This window comes from Magallana gigas, chromosome 5, assembly GCF_963853765.1.
Source record: "Magallana gigas chromosome 5, xbMagGiga1.1, whole genome shotgun sequence".
Taxonomy (NCBI): Eukaryota; Metazoa; Mollusca; class Bivalvia; order Ostreida; family Ostreidae; genus Magallana; species Magallana gigas.
The window spans coordinates 44,785,924-44,810,095 of NC_088857.1; the positions used below are offsets into that span (position 1 = coordinate 44,785,924).

Sequence of the window (24,172 nt, forward strand, 5' to 3'; positions counted from 1 at the left end):
TTGCAAATAACTTATTGACGTGTATTTCTTTCATGCACACTTTCACATGCAAGACATTTTATCACCTTCTACAATTTCAAATGTGTCTACGTGCTGCAGCGATTTCCTGGATGTATATGTCACAGGCACTAGTACTTGACTTTATAATTTTTTCTAATAATGAAAATAAATACCTTCTACCTACAAAACCTTCTACCTAAATTCATAACGTCAGGTGCCTGTGGTACACGTGAATAATTTATAGCAACTTTCCTCGAATTGGAAAAGCGTTTGTCGCCAGGAAACATTCCCCCCCCCCACCCCACCCCCCCCCCCCCCCCCCCGCCCGTCCTGATTTTCTTACAGTGACGTCTTTTACAACTGACCGAGAGGAAGTTTTACCATAACACACGTTACATGGAGAATCATGTCGGTTATATATGAGAGCAATCGGATCCAACGCACCGCTTGACAAACAGGTCCGAAGAGTCTCAAGGAAATATAAGGGGTTTATATCTAAAAAAAAAAAAAGAAATCAGTTTAAGGATAAAAATTCTAGACGCTGTAAACATCAGGTATAAAATTACGTAGCTTAGTATAATTGAAGAGGAACTACGGTAAGGGGGTCACGTTTAGATATTTGTAGGGTAGCATAAAAACACCCGTCATTTTACAGGTCCAGAATCTAACATCAGAGTGATATATATTCATTAGATGAGCCCTGAGATAGAATATCATTTTTATGTGAAGATGAAACAATAAAAGCTGTCAGTGTGAAAACAATCCGGGTTTTCTTTCGTATGAGCAGTATCCTTAATCCAGTTGTCGATCAGAACAAGAGGCCGATAGGCCTTAACGGTCACCTGTGTACCATAGCCCATACACAAACATGTCGAGCAGATTCGTATATGCATTTAATTAAGTTTCATTCTGGAGAAAACAAATTATAATATATTGTAATGACGACCACCTTCCTGCCTGAAATCTTTCAAAAAGGACTATGAGACCTATAATTTAGCGAAAAACTTTTTTCAGGAATGAATTCAATTTTTATTAGTTTTATATGCGTAAACTGTTCCAAACCATTTTATATCGTATAAAAGTAATAAATATTGAATTCATTCCTAATAATTTAATTTTATGCTATCAATTATTGATAAAAACAGTCATTTGATCTATAAAAAGACATCAAATTGTACAAAATTCAAACGTAATGTCAGGCGGATTGCTACATTTTTGACGTTAGTCTCACTTTGACGAAGGCAACATTCTTTATACGATATAAAATAAATTATTCAACCGATCAGAAAGCGTTTTACAACCAGAATCAAATTATAAAGATCATAATAGAGTTCATGACCTGATATTGAAAAGGTAAAATAAAATAGTCGAAAATAAATTTTCCATATTTGTTAACTTTCAAGATAGGTTTTATGTGTATATATTTTTATAGATAAACTAAAACAAGGTGGCTAGTAGACATATTCTATTTAAAACAACCTCCCATCCCCTATCCCCAGAGGCAGACAGAAACTCCCCCTGTGGGCATTTAAACAAAACACAAATAAAAGAGAACAGCTTTAAAAAATTGATGCACAATAAATGTTTTGTCACTTCGGGACCAACAACTGAAATTTCTATATGTATCGGTTTGAAAATACTTTTTGGTATTTATACCAAAATCATTTTACACGTACTGTTTATCAGTGAATTTGGTTATAGTCATTTATTACTTTACAATTAATGAGTCTATTTGTTTATTTAAAGACTTCAAAAACTGTTTTTGTTTCAATAAATAAAATACTTGCATAGTTTTTTGATCATACAACTTCTTAATTACATGATAATTTAATGATTAACAACTCCATTATGAAGAAGCAAGGAAAGATAACTCAATTAGCTTTCACAATATCTTAACTTATACACAGCTTCATTCTTTCTCTTTTCTAAATACACATATATGTGAATAATCTCATTACTTTCATTGAAATTCCTGAGCAGAACAAAATAATAACACAAATATACCCTCCCTCCCAGCCATATTATTAAAGATGTCAGCTTAATGTTTATCAAAATATGCAGTCAGTTTTTATTCTGTGTCAGTAGACCTTTTTTAAACATTCTCTATACATTAACACTAAATGAATTCCAAGAATCCCAACCCTATACACTATAAGAGTGTTTTGCCCCCCCCCCCCCCCCCTTAGTGTCAGAACCCCTACCTTGGGTGACATGAAATTATGAAATTTAAAATTTTGGTAGAGGACTTTCTGGTCTACAAAATTATGAATTCAATTTTCTCTACAGGTGTGTGGGAGTAGAGATGATAATTTTTAAACATTATATGCATTAACACTATACATCCATTTTGGCCCCGCCCTAGAGTATACATCCATATTCTAGGGGACATAAAATTTACAATTTTAATGGAGGACTTCCTGGTTAACATAATTATGAAGTCAGTTTTTCTTACAGATGTGTGAGAGTAGAGAAGATTTTTAAACATTATATGCATTAACACTATATGGCCATATCCCTCCCTTACAGCCTGAACCCCTGACCCAGGGGCCATGAATTTCACAATTTAGGTAGAGGAGTTCGCGGACATCATAACCATGCATTCAGCTTTTTTCTCACATCTGTGGGAGTAAAGAAGATTTTCTAAGATTTAATACATTTTCACCATATGGTTATATTGACCTCGCCCTAGGGCTTTAATCCCTGTCCCAAGGGTAATGAATTTCACAATTCAGGTAGACACACACACACACACAATTGAACTGCAAAACAAAAAAAAGTCCTATCTTAAAAACTATAGGTACCCTTTTGTTAAAAATGGCTAAGCTCAACAGCTGATATTTTTCTCATGTTATATCGTGTTATATCAGATATTAAAGTGCATGTATTATGCACATCTCCGATATATGTACAACTTATCTCCAAAGCAAAAACCTTCCTATACCGCCCGCCATTTTCACCATTTCAATAACCGCATTTTTCCTAAATAAAACCCGAAAAAGCGCATTTTTCTAACCCTGGACGATCCTTTCCAGTTTAGAGAAGCCACGGAATAAAAATTAGTTTTCACTAATTGTAAAAACAGTAACATTAATGTAAAACTATCTTTCTAATTAACTGAAATACTGAAAATGTCTTTTTGACAGATATAAATCAAAATTTACCTTTTTCCATCGACAAATCAATATCAATTTATTCATTACTTCTATTTAGATGAACAAATGTCTCTATTATAGGCGGTTCAACAAATGAATCTTTGCTAATTTTAAGCTCACTTAACACATTATAAGTTAGTACGAAATAGTTTACGTTTTCTTGGCTCTTTTTAACGATTTTGATATTTTACTTGCCAGGAAAACGTCCGGGGGAGAAGGAACGGACGTTTTAACATTCACATGAGTCTTAACACATTTGAATGTACAGTCTTTCTTAAGATTATTAAAATTCATTTTGGTTATCTTTTTTGGGTGTTGATTTTAATCAACTCTCCTATGCAGTTACTCTGGCAAACCGAAAGTGTTTGGACCCAAGCACAAATCATCACCGCTGACAAGACGTAGATCTTGAAAATAATAGATACATTCGGTGAACTGAATGCTGTACCATTGTTTTTCAAAAGAAACGTATTTATAAATACCTTGGAAATAGTCAGATTTTATATAGTACGAACAATTTAATTGTTTTTTGTAGTTGCATGTATTCCTACGCCAGAGTTAAATATAGTCTCGTTCAACCAGACGCTCGGCTGTCTCCGTAAATCTCCGACAAGCAGAGAGTGTCTCTTGGTTGTCGGATATTAACGGAGACAGCCGAGCGTCTGGTTGAACGAAACTATAGAGTTCAATATTGCTTGGATCCAGACGTGTACAATTTTTAGAAATATTTCGATTACTGATTAACAGTTTGATGGAATTAATTCTATCTTTAGATATTACACAACATGATTCATACGGGGTTTTCTCGAAATTCTTGTCGGAAAAGTTCGAGAATTCATATTATAAAAATGTGCGAAATTCAAATACAGATTAGAAACTACTTGCCAGGCAAAATAACATATCGTTATTTTAAAATTGATAATGATCAATAAAATCAACCCCCGACAGTACTTCAGTACTTTGATTTGTATCTAGTGTCGTTTTCAATGCAAGTAAAATATCAAGATCGTTAAAAAGCCTGGAAAACGTCAGATATATCGGACTAATTAAAAGTCTACACAATAGGACAGTTTAGAATTTACATTTTCGTTGACTTATGATTTAAAATCTTGTCGCAGTATCATTTATTAATCAGTCCAAAGAGAAAAATAACATCCGAATAAGATGATGAATTTCACAGAATTATCTTGACAGCTTTAACATCAGAGATGAATAGGATGCGAGGAAATAAAATAAAATCGATTATCTGAGTCACTTGCATGTCTACGCATCACTGTGTAAAATGGCTTCTCTTACAAACATGGGGATATGTATTATGTGTATGACAATCGCAGGTGAGATTCTCTCTCTCTCTCTCTCTCTCTCTCTCTCTCTCTCTCTCTCTCTCTCTCTCTCTCTCTCTCTGTTCATATATGAAAAAAACGAGGTGAATATAATATTTAACAAATCATATTTATTATAAATCTTATATAATTTTACAAGCTGTAATAAAATCTATCTTTGTATTTAACAATCAAATTATTATCCGATAAAAAAAAAATGAAATTTAAAATATGCATTTATAAGATTGCTGTACAAAAAACATCTCTTTTTTTTACTTTATTTTCTAATTTGATTCATATGCACATCTTTTTGAAATATGGCATACTAAAAATTGCTGACCGTTTTGGTACTTTGGAATGATATTGCTTAATTTGTAAAGCCTTATGCGGACTACAGTACTGTATAACAAAATCAAAATTAATTCATCAGTTAAAACTAAACGACAGATGTGTACAAAAATACATTTGAAAATAAACATCGCAAACCATTCATTTATATGTAAACTTTCATCCATCTATCAATACAAATTAAATGGGAAATAAATAGGAGATATATGATTAAACACAAATATAGTGGTACATGTAATGTAAATCAAATAGTTTTCACATTATAACCTTCGTGAGTGTACACGTTACATCTTTTAGAGGTAACTGGTTGTAACTCGCTGTACCAAACAGTGTACATAAATAAGTAGTTTTGCTTTCGACAAAAAAAAAAACAATTTGGGAATGAAAAAAAGTATACGGTTTTTTCAGGATATAGTTATTCATGTGTCAACAACTTTAGTGGCTTTATTATCCGATTTTCTCGACTCCTATCAAGATAATTTCTATATTTGTAGTACTTTCTGCAGTTCCGTTCAATGTCGATGGTTGTGATGAAAGGGAACAGCATGATACTGCGTTCTGTCGGCTCATACAACGATGCCTGTACACGAATGACCCACAAACGTTCTGCAAACACTATAAAAAGCACTGTTGTAAATTGTGCCAGCTAATTGCCAAGAATGAAAATGATTTCAAAAACCAGCAGATAGGTAAGCCAGGGCGATGTTCCACATAAACCACATCTACTGGTTTTTAATTGCTAATTTGCACAATTGAATTAAGTTTTTCTTTGTGCCTAAACTGTCTAGCTCATGATAAATTAATGGAATTCATTAAATATGACAACGTATCATGGGTGTCTGACGTTTTTGCAGATGGCCGGGAGTGTATACAGAATCTCTGAGGTGGATCAGAAGACAATGTCTATCTCCGGTAAAACCATTCCAATAAAGCAAATTGTCAAACCATATATATACAGTTTGCTTGTTTATGTATACTAGCACGTTTCAGAATGACATGAAACTGTTATGAAAACTTCGGATTTCTTCTGAGGTTTAAATTTCTATTTCCTAAGTTGTTAGATGACAATGAACCAGCATTTCCAGCAAAATTCAAAACATCAGGCTCCGTGCTCGGGAACGCATCTCTATGTCGGTCGAAAGATGACTCTATACCAATAGAGGACACACGGCTTCTCTGCAAAGAATCAGACAAACGGCGCAAGGCTCTTACTTTACCCATGTTTGGGTTTGCATTTCTTTCTAACCCTAGAGATTCAGGTAAGATCGAGTTCTTTGGTTCTAAGGAGGGTGATTGGCGATTTAAAAGAGAGTGCATATCAACAACTTTGTTTGTTGGGTTTGATACAGTTCGGTCATGCAGTAGCGAATGCATATCAATTACTTGGTGACGTTTATGGGCGGATATTTCATTTTTCATAGGATTCATTACGTTTTTGATGGATTGCTGTCGAGTTGCACCTGTATTTGCTGCACGAGATTTGGCAGTTGATCCCAAAGTTACACGACTTCTTTCAACTTTTAATGAATTTGAATTACTTGAAGGTGGTCGTTGCGTTGCATCAAGTTTTATGCCCTGCTGATTTAGTGAAAGATTCTGGATTTCAGAGAAAACGTCTGCAGTGGCAATGCCCATTGTTGGTTTTTCCTGTGTGTGCTTAACCGTGTTTCTTGCTGCTTTGGCGATATCAAGAGGTTTAGTAGGTTGGCTTTTAGCTGGATTTTCAATGGTCAATTCTTTGGGCCCTGAGGCAGCGCCAACAAGTTTTAGTAAGGCATCCTCTGTTAGTCTACCCGATCTGTCCAGAATACCAGTTCCTGTGGCCAAATCCACGGGTCCAGCCAAGCTACCAGCTTCCGGTGCAACAGGTGGCAGTGGGTCTGCAACAGGATCCATTATCAGTTGTTCAAAGATACTCAAGAGATCCGTTTCTGATGCTGAATTTAGCGGTGCAGTCACGGGATCAATCGGTTCCGTGTTTTCAAGTTTAACAACTGATGAATTTGTGTCATATACGCTGGACGTTAAAGGATCCAGATTTTTGGGCTCTGCAGTTTTGACTGCATTTATGAAGGTTTGGGGATTGTTACGATTAGCTCTGTGTTCTTCCAAATCTTTCTTGATTATATCCGCCGCTTTTTCGCCAATCATGATAACCGATGCGCGAGTTAATCCTGTACTTTGGGGCATTATTGATGCATCAGCAACTCTTAATCCTTTGATTCCTTTAACCCTGCAAAACGTTATATCACAATTTTAGACGTCTGTAATAAAATATCATGATCCTTAATTATATTATAATGCTAAGTATTTGTGAAACTCACCTTAAAGAACTATCAACTACAGTTGTGTTATCATCTAGTCTTCCCATTTTAGCAGTTCCAACTATCTGGTTTGAACTGTATCCTAAATATCGGATATAGCACCTCCAATAGTCTTGGGAATTGGTTGGGTGATTTTCGCATTCTTTTAGATCTTGTTCCAATTCCGCACTGACAGATTGAAACGCAACAGTCTTTGCAAGTCTTTGAACGAATTCAACACCTGAAAAGAAATCAAATTGTCTGCATTAGTCTATGAATCTTTCATATCATTTAAGACTTTGAAACTCATTTCCAAGTCCAATAATGTTACCTTTACGTAAATCTTCAACATCTACAGATTCCTTCAAGTAGTTTGGGTCAATGATCGGTGGATCGTTTGGGTCGGCACTCCTTAATCGGACAGTACCCCGGCTTTCGGCATGCATCAACGTAATCTCCAGCAAAACGCCGTTTTTGCCCCGTCCTTGTTTGTACCAAGTGTCACGCACCTAGCAAAAGACGTAACAGACATTTTAAAACAAAAATACGGGAAAACGTCTTTGCAGACATGGTTGAGACATGAATGAACTTTCGGTGTAAATCGCTACTGCGTACCTGTTTTTCAACATTCATCTTCATCAGGAGCGAGTGGTCGTTATCTGGTAACATGTTGATGACGGTTATTGCTATGTCTGCATACTTAGACGGTTTACTCGGCAGCGTTCGTAGAAAGAAATGGGCATCGGTAAGTCCATCGGCAAGCTCGCCTGTTAAGAAAAAAAATAGCTTAATGCCAAAAAAATATACTGCAACAAAGGTAAATCGAATGTGTGGATCGGAAATCAGTATGATGCTTTAAAGTCATACTATTGGCTTCCGGGGTAACTTATATTCAATACCTTGCCTTCGGCCACCAGGAAAATTCTATTAATCCTACAAGTTAAAGTTATACGCACCTCGTCTAAGGTAGATGTAATCTCTCCAGCGTTGTACGTTCTCCATGGGTTTGTCCGGCCGGTAGGTTGGTACATTAACGTACATTCGTAATGGTACAGAGAAGCCGTCTTGTAAATTGTTACCCACCGGTAAGTCTTCTAGAACTGTTATCTATAAAAATAAAGACATATTTTATTCCATGAAGAGATTTATTTTGATATGTGAATTCTAACTGTTAATGAAGAATGTGCTTGTATCATTTTTGTTCAAGAAATTACATTTAAAGCTGCTAAGTGTTCGGGCTTGCCAATGCCAGAGAGCATAAGAAGTTTTGGAGTTTCGATGGGACCTGCTGCAAGTATGACGTCATGGCGCACATTGATGGTATAGTTCTTTCCTCGGTAGAAAAAATTGACTCCGGTTGCTTTCAGATTGTACTCATTGATATTTATCTGCAAAAGAGAGATTTTTTTATGACAGGCACGTTCAAAGAGGTTTGATATAAAGGAAATACAATTAGAAGTACTGATAAAAACTACCAACCTTCACCACTTTTGCCTCGGTTTGGATGTCTAGATTTACTCTTCGTTTGACAGGATTTAGGTATGCTTTAGCTGAGCTAATTCGATTTCCCTGCTTTATAGTGAGTTGGCTTCGACAGAGACCTAAACATGGAATGAAGTATTAAAGTAATACATGGACTATCTATTTCACCTATCATGGTAATGTTAACCATAACTGAGGCCATTGTAAACAATGAAAGGTTTTTACCAATGTTCTCGCCTATGTTACATTCTATCACTGGCCAGCCCATTTCGGTAGTTCCAGCTTTAAACATAGAGTATCTGAGTGAATCGTCCGTCTGTTCCGTGATATGTAGAGGGCCGCATTGTCCCCGGTGATCTGCAATTAATCATTCAAACATGTATACCACATGTATAATAAATAAATTAACCTTTCGATCAAACACTAAATATTCTCTGAGTGGACTGCATTAAAAAAAGGCCGCTCTCTTAAACCACGTACTTGTCAGTGGGACCCGTTTGATGTTGACATCTTCTGCCATCTTGAAAAAATCTTTCACGTTGGTAAAATTCCAGCCCGTAGCACCGGATTGTTCCCATTCGTTAAAAACGTGCTGGCTTCCTCTGATGTGTTCCATTGAATCAATGGCCGAGGTACCTCCAAGTACCATTCCTCGTGAAAGTCGAACTTTCTGTTGATTAAGACATAAACAATGTATATGTATGAGTGGTGAAGAAAATCATTATGTGTTATTATTAATTATTTTTGAAAACGTTTAAAGAATTATGTAGCCGCCAAAATTCGTCGAAGCTTTTATGCATACTAACTGCAAAACTCAAACATTTGCAGATTTTTTTTTTCAGAGAAACATATTGATAAGTAATAATGCATAGACAGCACGTGTCAGTGCATGTGTCTTGGTATGCATATGTAGTCAAATTCTTGAGATTTCTGTGGCTATAAGTACCTGCTCTTTGAGGCCGCCGCAGCAGAACTGTTGAGGTTCAGTTTCATACTTCCAGTCCACGCTACTACCCACCAGACTGTATGCTAGACCAGGCGTGTCTATCACGTGACTTTCAAAAATATCATCGTCTGCTTTTCCCGCCTCTAATAACAAGACCCGGATGTCTGGATCCTCGGATAGCCTTGATGCAATAACTGATCCAGACGTACCTCCGCCCACTACAAGAAAACAGAACATGTCTTTTATTGGAAATATATAGGCCTGGTTCTGAAGTATGTAAACATATGGATAAAAAAGATTTTTGATGTTTTTGAAAAAAAAAAACTGATGTGGCCAAATGAAACTTTATTACGAAACGTATGTTCTGAATTTTTCTTCGTACAAATTTAAAAGTAACGATATGCTTGCGACTGTTTAAGAACATTTACCAAATAGCATATTTCATGCACGTTTGGTTTTTTTCCTTGGAAAATATGCAGATTCTAGGTATTATTGAACACCTGGTAAATTCGAAGCTCATATGACTGATATTTCAAACGCAAACCATAATACGTTTGGTTTTGTGGGGTTTATTGTGTTGAATACATACAAAAAAGTGATTCATTCAATGCTTAAAATGACCTCTATTTAGAAAAAAATTATGCTTTAATTTATGCAAAGCAGGATACAAATGTTTAACTTAAGTTTATAGTTTTCATCAAAGTGAATGTCACCATTGTTAATTTTTCATACAGCTATTATTAAAAAAAAATCTAAACGTCATTTTGCCCCTTTACATGTAAAGATGAACACTGTTGTAATTGCTTTAAATCCACACGTGTTCCTAATGGCTTAACGAGAAATTTTGTGCCATCTCTGGTTTCAGATTAAAATAATGAATTTGTTTACAATGTCTTTGAAAAGCTAATTATGGATTTCAAATGAAGCATTGTTGTCAACGATGTAACTTCAATGACCCAAGGTGTCATCTTTGATGATAATATCAATTAATTAAACAGTGAGGTATTGTGACAGGACCCCATTAAAAAGCTGGCTTTTTGTAAAAAGTGTAGATGAATGCCATATGTAGATTCATATACACTGGTTTGACTTCTAAAAATCATGATTAGCTGCCTATTGTTTTAGAAGTGATTGTCAGGGGGTTTGATCGATCACCAATCAGGATCTGTACTCGTCTACATATTAATTCTAATTGATACAGTTAATTGAAATATGAAAGGTATCGGTTAAACCGTGTGTCTAATATATGAACGCATTATGTCATCCAGAATTAGCTTATAAAATTCCATCCTCATCACCATCATCAATATCTAAGTCTATTTCTTTATAATTTTTATTTTCGTAGATAATTTTCATATGTCTGAATGGTGATATTTTTTTAACCATTATCTTCAACCATTAAAAAAGACAATTAAAATAATTCTTATTAATCGTAACATTTTCTTGGCATTACATGTAACTCGTTTCTGATTGATTTATTTGAGATATGGATAAAAAAATAACCTATTTATTTCAAGATACGGAAATGCAACTCATAAATCAGACGGAACAATATGAACAGAAAGCTTTCTGTTCATCTATTTCCTTCATATAAATGCATATTGCATCAGTAGTAAGGGCTTTGATAATTACTTCTTTCATCCCCACCTACTCAATTGCTTTTCTGTTTTTTGTTCTGCAATACATCAAACTAAAGTCTTCAGGGTTCGCCCTATAGAAAGTATACCCTTTTTTGCACGTATTTAATTTGCGTCAATTTCGTAATTAAAGAAACACTAAGGTTACGTATTTATGCTACATGTACATGCGTTTAAGAACATTTATATAAGTTGCAAACTAATATATTAAGGCTTGATTTGATTTTTATAATATTTCATTAAAATAATTATAAAATAATTATTGATGCTCTATTGTAATTATCTTTTTTGAAAGTCTTACAACTTGAAGTAATATTGTGAGATAAATATGAATGCGTTAAAGATACTGTATATCCTCTGTTCATATAACTGAATACATCTTTTATAAGACATTCTTGTTAAGAGTTAGAATGCCTCCTATATATCAAAGAACTTACCAACTATGTAATCGTATGTCCCATGCAAAACTATGCTGCAATCCAGCTGTGCATCTATTACACCGGAAACGACTAACAGAATAAACAAACAGATTCTTGGAAAGGACATATTTCTTCGAAATTTCTTTTTCTTCAGACTTTTTAGGTAATTTGGCAGACCCCTGTGAACTGAGCCTTCTTTAATGCCCTCTCTTCTTTATGGTGAAAGCTCTTAATGAAATTAACTTTTAAACTACCACAGTTATATATGAAGGTAGACCGCCGAATATTTATATATATATATAAACTCATCAGAAACATCAATGGTTTGGGCTTGAATGATTGACTGCAATAGTCATGCCTTCGAGAATGATTTGCATACCTAGTTGCTGGTTTGTTCTTTTCAATAGTCACCTTATGTTTCATTTCACTCATTGAATTCTAATGCATGCTAATAGAAAAAATGAATGATTTACGACAACCACAAACTAGCGGATGTTCGACCTAAAACATCCCAGTGGATGACGTATTTACTCTCAGAAAATCAAGAAACAAATAATCAAGATTATTGTTTGGTTGGTCAGTACCATATAGCATTACGTTTGTATAATCTTTAGAATACGTTAATGTAATATCAGAAAGTACAAGCATGATAAGAAATGGCTTCAAAAGTATAAAGAATAATTGTCATGTGTAAATCTAAATCACTGAGTCATTTTACTACTGAGTCAAAGATCAAAAAATTATTATGAACTATTTCAGCTTTTTGAAGAATATTATTTGCATAGCAATCTAGAAATAGAATGTTTAGCATTAAGCATGTCTCAATCACAATTGTGCAGATTGAAACAGGGTTAATATCTGTGTTGTCATTAAACAATTAATTTTTGGAGCACTTTTAATTTGAATGAAAAAATAAGTACTTTTAATTTGAATAAAAAGAAATAACATAATGTGTGACATATTTCTTGAAGAAAAACAACCCAGAAAAATTAACTAAATAATAATCCATATAAAATAAAAACTTTTAAAATTTGGAATTTGACCATTTGTATTGTGATTTAAAAATGCTAATTCAATTTCACTTTAAAGAGGCATGATCACGATTTTGGTCAAAAATTATTTCTCCGATTTTAATGTTTACAATGCTTCAGTAAGGCATTTTTAATATGCAACCGAAATTTTAGTGTCATTTGTTGAGTTATAAGCAAGTCACAGTGCTTTCAATTCTTTGCTATGTAAACAAAGCCTTTATTTACATTTTGAAAGTTGAAGTGGAAATTACAGTTTTAGACCAAAAATAATGTGTTAAACGTTAGAAACTGTTTTTTATGCTTATAATGAATAAGAAGATATACAATTTAGTTTGAAAAAGATTGTTTGCATTAAAAAGAGTTGTGAACCCTATATCTTGCTCATAACTCTACGATTGACTCTCAAAATTCGTTTGGTCATTGGAAATGCATTCCTTCAGCATTGTAAATAATAAAAACAAAAAAATAGAATTTGACCAAAATCGTGACCATGACCCTTTAAGCCTATGTACATCAACGTACAATGTATACAAGTATATTTAAGATACATGTGTAGACCAAGGAAATTGATATGTCATAAAAAGAGGAAATAAGAAAGGATTGTACATGTATGTAAGGTATAATTACTCAATAAAAAACATAAACGTTGATAAAAGAACTGTCCATAGTAAATTTTAAAAACGCTTTCAATAAAACGTGAATTGCAAAAATTTTTATTATCATTAAAAATCTATACAAATACAATAGACAACATATAGACAAATATAAACTCATTCTAATTAAAATTTGACTTGTAAAACCGCCACGAATTAATAAGATTGCTTAACCACTTTACAAAATAAATATATAAGAGTATTTTATGTATGTACAATGTAGAAAAAACATTGATGGGGAGCAATACATGACAATCATTACTTTCATTAACATAGTGTATTGTTGTGATACGTACATGTATTCATTTGACATATTTTTATCTAAAAGCTCTATCATAAGTTCATAATTTTTTGCGACATTCATTTTATGTCCAACTCAAGAATTTTTAAGTTTAATTGTTCGTTGTGTTCACTCAATTCTATAATAAAAGAAAATGTTGACCTCAGGGTTTTATTTTCGCGGTTTTATCGTATGTCCATTTCTAAAATAAATGTTCCTAATTTAAAGCTAATTGCCTGTTGTCATATGAATTTGTTTTCATTTTCATACTTGAAATATTTTCTTTAGATATAATAATCAGTCCCTTTTGAATCAAAACTTGTAAAATTAGCTAACAATCAAAAAATATGCTGAATGTTTCCTACTATTAACCTCTTCTTCACCTGTTAGATTTGTTTGACATCTGAGGAAACATTGAGGTTTATCTATCTTGACCCGTTCGTGAAGTGGCACAATAACGAGGTTTGTTAAAATCTTATGTTTAACCTGCATTAATTCCCGCTATAAATTGCATAAATTGTTCAAATTTAGAAAACGAAAATTGAAGTAAATGAACGAACATTTTCTAATCGACTGTCAGAAATGTCCTCGGAAATGTTTTTCTACGATGTCAGACTGATTAGCCAAATGAAACTGTCATTTATTTTTGTGTTGCGGCATTTGGCTCCTGTGATTTAAATATCAAGTACATCAAGTCTTTATTTATCAATCCTGACTTTTACGAAACAATAAATAAACCTTACCTTAAGCTTAAGTGCTTTATAAAAACTAAATAAGATATTTAATAATCCAATACATTTAAATACAGAAATTATCATAATAAATAAATGGATTTTATTAACTTAAAAATTTATCTTTTATTGATTCGTGAGTTATAGCTCAAATACAGTGCTTGTGTATACAATAAACTTTTTAACTAAATGTGTTACATGAAAAGGGCATGGTCACGATTTCGGCAAAATTATTTTTCTGATGTTAGTGTTTACAATGCTCAAATCCAGTTAGGCATTTTTAATAGGCAACTAAAATTTGAGTGTCGTTTGTTGAGTTTTAAGCGAGTTACAGAGCTTAAAATACAAAACATTTGTTTACATTGTGAATGTTGAATAGAAAATACCAGTTTTAGACCTAAAATGAATGCGTTAAACGTTAGGAACTGTTTATCTATGTTTAAAATGAATAAGAAGATAGACACATCACCTTGAAATATTTTACAAGTATATTGAACCTATGTAAACAAAATCAGGGCACGAGCCGTGTTTACATGAAAAAGAATAAAGAACCATGTAGCTTGCTTTGAACTCTACGACGGACTCTCAAATATTCCATTTGATCATTAGAAAATCATTTTAAAGCATTGTACATAATAAAAAATGTCCCCTTAAACTCTTCACACATAAAACAAACCGGAATAAACTTAACTTATTAGCATCAATTTTTTTTCTTACAAAATGCAGACGTTCTCAGATTGTTTCTATGCTGTGATGAACGGTACGTCATCTAATATACCGAGAACGCCTTGCATACAATAAAAAGTTTTAAGATATTCGACAAATACTTATTTCTTAAATTTTGATGAACGCTAATTTACTTAAATAATCTCATGCATGTAACTCTACTTGAATATTTTAATTTCGTTGTTTTGTGTCCATTACAAGATTTTTTTTAAATCTGTATATATAGAATGCAAATTGTATTATGATATCAATGGTTGAGTCATCGACCGAGTACTTTCAATCATATTTTGTGTTAAAAAATGAAGTATTGTATGATTTATAAAAATAACTATGATTCACTTGCCTATATAACTAAGAGTTGACACGTGTAAGGAGTGGGAACAGCACTCGCCCTAACCATCACGGTAGGTGTTGAATTAGTCGCTTTGTAGTGGTCCCACTCGAACTCCCTGTGCCATCATGTGTGTAAGAAGTCTACAGATGCGATTAGATTAGTTTAGATTAGATTAGAGGAATTAGATTACCATATTTTTATTTCTTGTTCTTGTTGATTGAGACGGTACAAGTAACCAGCAGATACTGGACGTGTTCAAAGTTTTGAAATACATGCAATTTAAAACTTTAATCTTCCCGTTATTATGGCAGCTTTTTCGGGGATTTCCTTTAAGTCTAAAAAGATTTAAAATTTGTTTTTGTTAATAATCAGAGAAAGTTTATCATATTAAGTTTGTAATGTAATGAGTTTCAATACAGAAAACAACATATTTCTGGTAAACATCAGGATTTGTAAACATGCTGCTACAAGTTGCTGAAATTATTCTACGCACACAGTCCAAATCTTACAATTTAAAATGATATGCAAGACTTATATAATACATGTATTCATTAAAGTCCCTCAATTTAAAATTAAGTTTGATAACATAACTCAAGGGAATCTTTTCTAACTATAAACAATACTTTGAATCTTAAAATTACAGTTCAGTCATATTGCGTCATGATCACCCTTCAAACTTTGTTAAGATGTTGGATTTTACAATAAGAGGACATTTAAGTTCGTTAAAATGATGTCTTCATACAAAAAATGACGTACAGATTAAATGCAGAAAAATACACTCCTTAATTACCTGCACAACATTTCGATTATCATGTAACCTGTGACTTAAAGAAATCAAAGAAATGTAAGTACTGTCTTTCCACAAATATTTATTTAAAGATAACATTTAGTGCTATGGCTAAAATTAGTCTTAACACCAAATGTTTATTGTTAATTAACCATTTATGGGAAGACAGAACCTTTGTGATTGAAACGACTACAATGTCTAAATATGCAGTTTATTTCTACGTTACAACAATAGAATCTATTCATAAAACCAATCAACTGTCAATGTTTTCAGTAAATGATAAAAAGCATTGAATAAATGGTTTTAAAGTAAAACTAACCTGCTAAACAACATTTAATTAAGAAACCCGACCTTCAGGTCATTTATGAGTATTTCAAGATTTTAAACAAACAACATAAATTACTAAGGGTTTATCTGTTCGTAAATATAACTCCATTATTGTTTTCATATTTCATGATAACAATTTTTGTGGTTTCTTTTCTACTGCACTTACTTGCATGAATATTATCAAGATCGTTTGTTTTCCAAATAAACAAAATTCTATTGAGTTCTATTTCAAAATACATCAAATATATCGAAATTGTTTTCCTCATTTGGACTACTTTACCTAACAAAAATATTTACTATTTTGTTAGGTACGGTTTTTATTTCAAGATACAACAGATACCTGTTTTGATATTGTTATGCTAGCGCTATAAGATTTATGAGATGTTCTAGTTACTTTCACTCATTTACCTCATTTACTTTTATTAACAAAGTACTGATATTTATTGATAAATATAATTGAAAACAGTTCGTGTTTAGTACTTCAGATCTGTGAGGATTTTTATAAATGCTACTTGATGCAAAAAATACATTGGGATGTAAAGTTTTAAATGAGTCAAAATAGAGCCTTATATAAAACTTCGTTATCTCGAACTAGAGATGGGACTGTTTGAAAACTTCGAGATATCAGAGTATTTGAGAAATCGAGGGTAAAATACTTTAAAAATAAGTGGTTGGAGCTTACAAATCATTTTGGCATATCCATTGTATTCGAGATACATGTTACAGTATCAGTGTTCGAGATATCGAAGTTCAACAGTATATATATCTATACAGTAGAATTAATATTAACCAACTCCTATTAAAATATTAACATGATTTAACTTATAAATATGATTAAACGTTTAGAACACATACTGCATACAAGAAAATAGTCGCGCCTGTTTTATTTTCGCCCCTTTCGCCCGCTTTGTCACGTGGTGAATATAAGACTGGACAAATGTAAACATTTTTTAAATTACTGTGTTAATTAAAAAGAGTATCTACGTGTATCATCATATGGCAAAACCGTTTGTAAGTGTAAAAGGGCTAACAAATTAAAGACAGGGCTATAATAACCATGTATATAGTACCTACAGTGTATGAATACTTTTTGTTGGCTTAAATTGTAGCATTCTTAAAAATGTACCTTTTTCAATGAGGAATTACTTTCAATTGAAAATAATTGAATGTAATTTTCTTACAAAGGGAGTAGTAAATTGGATGATGTAATTTGTGTTATTTTCATAACATTTTCCTATGAAATAGCATTATTACTCATCATATAATTATATAAACTCGTACATGTACATGTACATATAGGTCTTCATACTAACATGTACATAATTAATTATTATACAATTGTATATTTGTATTTACTTCAGAATACTGAGTACAATAATGTAAAAATGCAGTTATATAAGCCAAGGGGCGGACACGGTATGCATTATAATCTTGTAATTCATGAGATAAAATATGGTAACAATGACTTCAAATGTAGATTGGCAAATACAACAAGGTGATATAATACTATAGTATGGTATCAATTTAGACTTTGGATCTTAATAGGAAACAAACTACCAAAACTACAAAAAACTAATTAAAAACAAAAAAGAAACTACATTTTTTTCATTCCTGATTTTTTATAGAGGGTTTTATGTATTACCATTTTATGAACACTGAATAATGATATATTGTATCGAAAAATTATCACATGTCTGCAATTGAATTAAAATTGAATTGCACCAATATGCAAAAAATTACACTGTGATGAGGCAATATTGGAATTTTATGCATTTTGAATAAAGAGGCATTGTCACAATTTTAGTCAAGTTTTGTTTTTATGTTTTTATTTTTAACCATGCCTTAGGAATGCATATCTAATGATCATATGAAATTTGAGAGTCCGTCGTAGAGTTATAAGCAAAATAGGGCTCACAATTCTTTGTCTTGTAAACAAGGCTTGTGCCCTTGTTTTTGTTTTGTTTTGTTAGGTTCAAATAACCGTAAAAAAATCTTTTTCAAGCTGATTTGTCTACCTTCTCATTCATTTTAAGCATATATAAACTGTTCCTAACTTTTAACACATTCATTTTAGGTCTAAAACTGGAATTTTCAACATTCAAAATGTAAACAAAAGCTTTGTTTACATAGCAAAGAATTGTAAGCTCTGTAACTCGCTTATAGCTCAACAAATGACTCTTAAATTTTAGTTGCTTATTAAAAGTACCTCAATAAAGCATTGTAAACATTAAAATCGAAAACAAAAATTGACAAAAATCGTGACCATGCCCCTTTAAACATCGAGATGCAGTGGGGTTCATTGACACTGCAAATAAACACACAAAATGGATTTATAGGTAGAAAACTGATATAAACACACTTAATACAAAGAATATCTAAGGATTGAAATAGAAAAAACACTACTTGGTAAAAATAATATACAAATAAAAATGATCGTTGCATTTATGTGCACATAATTCGCTATTGCACATCACTACACTAACGCGATAAACGATATCACTCCAGTAAAGCGATAAACGATATCACTCCAGTAAAGCGATAAACGATATCACTCCAATAAAGATATAAACGATATACTTTTAATGAGAAATATTTTATAACATGTCCCCAATTCCCCTGCACATTTACATATAAGGGATTTTTTCCTGAGCTAGAAACTAGAATTTAATTCTTTAGAAATACCGGGTATCACATTTTTTCCTCATGCATCAAGATCAGCCATCGGTCTGCATGTAAGGTCAGTCTAAGTTAAGGCCACACGAGAATCACATCCGGGTGAGCCTCCAGATTTCGCGGTTACAGGAGGGACAGTAGTGTATGACCGTCTTAAGTCTCTTGTCTATCAGCGGTAGCCACGACAGGAGGCCAAAGATGCTAATAAAAAGAGGTTACATTAATAATTTAAGCAAGTTTGTCACTGAACTTAATACATATTTTATACTATACTTGATTGTTTAAATGGTAGTTCATTGTTGGGTTATGCAATACGTGTTTTTTTTTAAACCAAAGCGTTATATGAATTAAAAACATATGACTTAAGTTTATATATGAACGCAATAATATTTGTAACATAACATTCTTTTTACTTGTATGACTGTGGTGTAATATCTAGAAGATAAATAATAAAATAAGGTTATTTTTTCTCCTTGTTTGCTAATCCTGTGTCGTATTAATGTTACTCTTAATTTCTGTGTACTATGCCATTGCCTATATAATACTCACCACGTCATTATCATGAAGCACATCACAAGAAATGGCAAGAACCCCATTCTATAGTTGACTACAGGCTGGACACAGTTTTTACAGTGAGGGCATATTGTCTCATCCGGGTGGTAATAATCATCAACAAATATCAAGGGGTCGGCTTCGTTACTCTCCTTTGCGATGATAACAGGGACATCTACAAGTAGGAATTAAGACTAGACATTAATTATTTGATCAGTGTATGTGTTAACCACTTTTATTCAATCAACCATTTTTCATCGACTACTGTTTGTGTTAACCATTTTTCATATTGAAAAGTGTATATGTTAACCATTTGTCATAACTGAAGAGTGTTTTTGACAACCATTTGTTATTGAATTGTGATTGAATAAACCATATCTCATTGAAAAGTGTTTGTGTTAACCATATCATTTTGAATAGCCTATAAGTGTTTTTGTTACCATTTGTCGTATTGAATAGTGGTTATGTTAAGAATGTTTCATTGAATAGTGTGATTGTATCAACCATTTCTCATTGAATGGTATTCCTGTTCACCATATGTCATATTGAACAGTATCTGTATGAAAATAGCATTTTGCGCATGCATCAATAACGGTATTAATCATTTTTAAAGATATCATGCATGGTTTGAAAGAAACATTGGTTTTCCATTTCACATCAATAAAGACGATGGATATATCTTTGTAGAAATGTCATATTCAAATGGAAGTTCTAGTATACTACAAATATATGCAGGTATATCCGTGGCAATAAGTCTATTCAGAAAGAGGTATAGCGCCTTTTCCCATCATTTCGCCTACACCTGTGTTTGGACGGAAAGTAACAGTTACTAAAAATAGCTTCAGGTACCTAGCAATCGCAATATGATTTTCAAAACCTGGATACACTGTACTGATTTTATAATGCTGTCTGTAACAACTGATTTGTCATAAATTCGGGAAAACTCTGTGTATAATAGTAGTTGATATTCTGAACCGTGATAAGTTCAAGCAAAATGTAATGGATCTATTAAGTATAAATAGAGTACATGTATGGTGTTAATGTATTGAGTGTGCTCATACTCAGACTGAATTAAACAAGATAATTTTAAAAAAAAAACCCAGAAGAATAGATATATGTAACATAACCTCTCTATTCTGTTTATGTTTCAATTTAAGTGAAAAAAAATACTACTTAGTGAATTCGATCCAGCAACCACAAGATCAAAAAGACCTCCACGTTACCACTAGGCCACGCATCTAACAAATTCAGAAGATGCATTTTCAATATATATGGCTATATACATGATTGTTTTAGAAAAGACACTAATTGAAATATTTGTCTAATTTTCAGTACGAAGACCACGTTAAACCAAACCTAATTCAAACTAAACGTGTACTACAATACCTGCATAACATAATTTTAATCGAATGTCTTTGGTTTAGAGTGGTTCAAATAGTCAAATATCCAATTTTTTATCGTATACTAACTACTTTCCTACATATCCCTAACAAAACCTAAATATTCTAATGATGTCGTGTAAGATAATTAAGACTCTTAGAGCATGATGATTGTGTAATTTGCGTTTCTTTGAATACATTTAAACCTAAATATTGTATAATATTGAAAATGTCTGATGTCTTGCAAAAGGCTACATGTATATCTGAGGCCAAATCGTATATTAAGTGTGCAATATACCTCTTTAATTCAATACTATTACTTATTAGGTAAGTTACTGACTCACTACGGAAATATATTGGGTTGATCAATCTCATAGATGGCGAGGCGAAGCCGAGCCTTCTATGAGATTGATCAACCCAATATATTTCCGTAGTGAGTCAGTAACTAACCTAATAAGTGTTTTGTTTTCTCGAGGACTATCAAGCGACATATTTATTCACAAATAGCGATGATCTAAGCAAAGCCATGTATAAGATGCCTAACATCTCGTCCAATTTAACTCGATCATCATTTAAACTCTTCAAAATTTTCAATTTCTCACAGAACAAATATAGAGATATATGAGGTAATCACGTGCTATGTTTAAACCAATGAAAATGTGACATTTCAGTCCAAGGGAAAACAAATATAATTATTGTAAAATTAATGCAAATTAAACTTTTTGACTGTTAAACTTTGATTTGTAGATATCAACTCTGAATTCAATCATTTAGTTTTCATGGGGTCAAAATTGTATTTAGTGAAACTTTTAAATGCTGACTCAACTTTGATAGGTTTTAGACTGGAACATGCCGCCATATTTTTTTCTTTTCTCACCTGTACTTGTAATTGTGTATTTAATTATTATCATCCATTATTATAATACAGACTAAATCAGTCAGTTATAAACAAAACAGAATATAGAGCAATCAACGTCAATATTATACAATCATTTATAAGTATAGATAGCATATGCATATGCAGTATAAATCTACGTCATCAATAACAACTCAATAAAGGATGGCTGGCCATTCAAACGATTGCAGTTAGTACATGTTATATCTAAACTAACATAACTGACAGTTGTTTACCTTTATCACAATCAACGACACTTGAAGCTGTGTTGCACACGTTTTGATCTTCTTTTGTATACGCGATTTCCTCCTTTGTCGTTACATCCATTATTTTCACTCATACACGCCTTCCTGGTTAACGTTGCCACTACGGTAAACTTTTATGATGACTAATCTTTAAAATGTGTTTACCTCGAATTGGGAAGATTTGGTGGATTTAATTTCACTTCATAAAACTTTTACTAAAATGTACCAGTTTTGAAAACAGCAACACGTATTTACACTAATTAAAACATACCCATAGGTCACATAGCTCACCTAAGCAACAATGTCCAACGTTGAGCCACATGCATAATTATACATTATATAAATATAAAAGCTTTAAAACACTATTATACTTAAGAATTTTATTTACACATTGTTTCGCGAGATTCACAGTACGCCAAAAATAAAATTTCATTGTAATAGGAAGCAGGAGACTGATTTTGTCTGAAGCATGAATTTTGATATAAACTGAATGACGTATCAATGAAAAAGGGTGGTGCACACATTTATGCATAAAAGTTATTGTATGAAGTGGCAAAAATATTTTTCAAGCTTTGTACCATTTCATTTTACAAGAATTTTGGGAAGAAAACTGTTGTAGAATAGATGAGTCTGTATAAAAATTTAAATAAGGAGACCGCTGCATGCCTTGCTATAACATGTACATGTATTATAGTACACATATACTACGGGTAATTATTCACAGTCTATATATATATATATATATATATATATATATATATATATATATATATATATATATATATATATATATATATATAGACACACACACGTACGTACGTACATGTATCATTAGACACACACACGTACGTACGTACATGTATCATTACTACAGTTATAATTATCCAGTTATCGCACGAACACAATTCAAGAAATATTTAACTACAGTACCTGGGGTTTCACATGAATATGTTGGGACAATCATTTCTCGATGAATTATATGTAAAAATCTGCAATCTACTTTGGGCCGTTTTTGTGAATTATTTCGGGGGTAGGGTTACCTTCTATACATTTGAAATTAGATCATGGAATTTATGAAGATAGGAAGCAGTACGGGTATCACTATTTATTGCATGAAAGATATAACTGTATAAAGGATTCAAAAACAGTAACCATATTAATATCTATTGACAGTGTAATAATAAATGTTTTTCAGTTGTATGCCACGAAAAATGTAAACAGCAGTGTAACGAACATAAGTACATTATGCGATTCAAGTCGTGCGCCATCATTTCCATTTGATCCGCTCCCATTTGATCCGCTTCCAGTATTAGAACTTCCGCTCCCATTAGATCCGTTGGAGTTACTGGCACATCCGCCAATTTTCGCGCACTTTGGAACTGTACTTCCCACTTTGTATGATTTCACTGCGTCTAGAAAAAAAGATGATGATGATGATGATGATGATGATGCATCTAGTATGGTAAGAAAGTATAGTTTGTACCACATTGCTATATACGCGATTATTTTACCGCGGGGGTAAATTGCGGGAGGGGGTTCAATATATAATTCGCGTTGTCTGTACTGTAAATATAAATTAAAAATGAACTTAAAGATGCATTTGCATCTCAGATGAACGTAAGCTATAAAGACTATTTGGGAAGTGTGTGTGGGGGGAGGGGGGCAGGGGTGTTGAAGACATTTATTTTGGTACGCAACAAGAAATACCTACAAGGACAAATGTTGCACAGAACCGGACAATCAAACGCCACGTTACTGAGCCGAATACATTTGTCCTTGGTGTAGGACAAAGTTTGATAACATAATTCAAGGGAATCTTTTCTAAATTTAAACAATACTCTGAATCTTAAAATTACAGTTCAGTCATATTGCGTCATGATCAACCTTCAAACTTTGTTAAGATGTTGGATTTTACAATTAGAGAACGTTTAAGTTCGTGAAAATGATGTC

General features: G+C 32.7%; 2 protein-coding genes and 2 long non-coding RNA genes across 5 annotated transcripts; 2 read left to right on the top strand and 2 right to left on the bottom strand.

The window, feature by feature from the left end:
- Positions 1 to 4,271: 4,271 nt before the first annotated feature.
- Positions 4,272 to 5,771, top strand: LOC136275792 (uncharacterized). Of its 2 annotated transcripts, XR_010714287.1 has the most exons (3): positions 4,359 to 4,486; positions 5,317 to 5,511; positions 5,677 to 5,771. It is a non-coding gene; the product is annotated as an uncharacterized lncRNA (long non-coding RNA). The 2 variants fall into 2 exon arrangements; XR_010714286.1 differs by having other exon boundaries at positions 4,272 to 4,486; positions 5,317 to 5,771.
- A 25-nt stretch (positions 5,772 to 5,796) lies between these two features.
- Positions 5,797 to 12,371, bottom strand: LOC105326263 (uncharacterized GMC-type oxidoreductase Mb1310-like). Its single transcript, XM_011426186.3, has 11 exons — positions 11,628 to 12,371; positions 9,554 to 9,771; positions 9,088 to 9,277; positions 8,833 to 8,964; positions 8,605 to 8,726; positions 8,340 to 8,513; positions 8,082 to 8,232; positions 7,741 to 7,892; positions 7,457 to 7,634; positions 7,147 to 7,366; positions 5,797 to 7,055 (listed from the first exon to the last, which is right to left on the bottom strand). The coding sequence occupies exons 1-11, from the start codon at positions 11,734 to 11,736 to the stop codon at positions 5,828 to 5,830; spliced, it is 2,874 nt and encodes a 957-aa protein (XP_011424488.3). The 5' UTR covers positions 11,737 to 12,371; the 3' UTR covers positions 5,797 to 5,827.
- Positions 12,372 to 17,126: 4,755 nt separating this feature from the next.
- On the top strand, positions 17,127 to 18,640 carry LOC136275793 (uncharacterized). The gene is made up of 2 exons (XR_010714288.1): positions 17,127 to 18,370; positions 18,416 to 18,640. It is a non-coding gene; the product is annotated as an uncharacterized lncRNA (long non-coding RNA).
- Positions 18,641 to 18,790: 150 nt separating this feature from the next.
- LOC105326262 (cell death-inducing p53-target protein 1-like) lies at positions 18,791 to 22,437 on the bottom strand. Its single transcript, XM_011426184.4, has 3 exons — positions 22,214 to 22,437; positions 19,701 to 19,878; positions 18,791 to 19,352 (listed from the first exon to the last, which is right to left on the bottom strand). The coding sequence occupies exons 1-3, from the start codon at positions 22,302 to 22,304 to the stop codon at positions 19,244 to 19,246; spliced, it is 378 nt and encodes a 125-aa protein (XP_011424486.3). The 5' UTR covers positions 22,305 to 22,437; the 3' UTR covers positions 18,791 to 19,243.
- Positions 22,438 to 24,172: the final 1,735 nt, after the last annotated feature.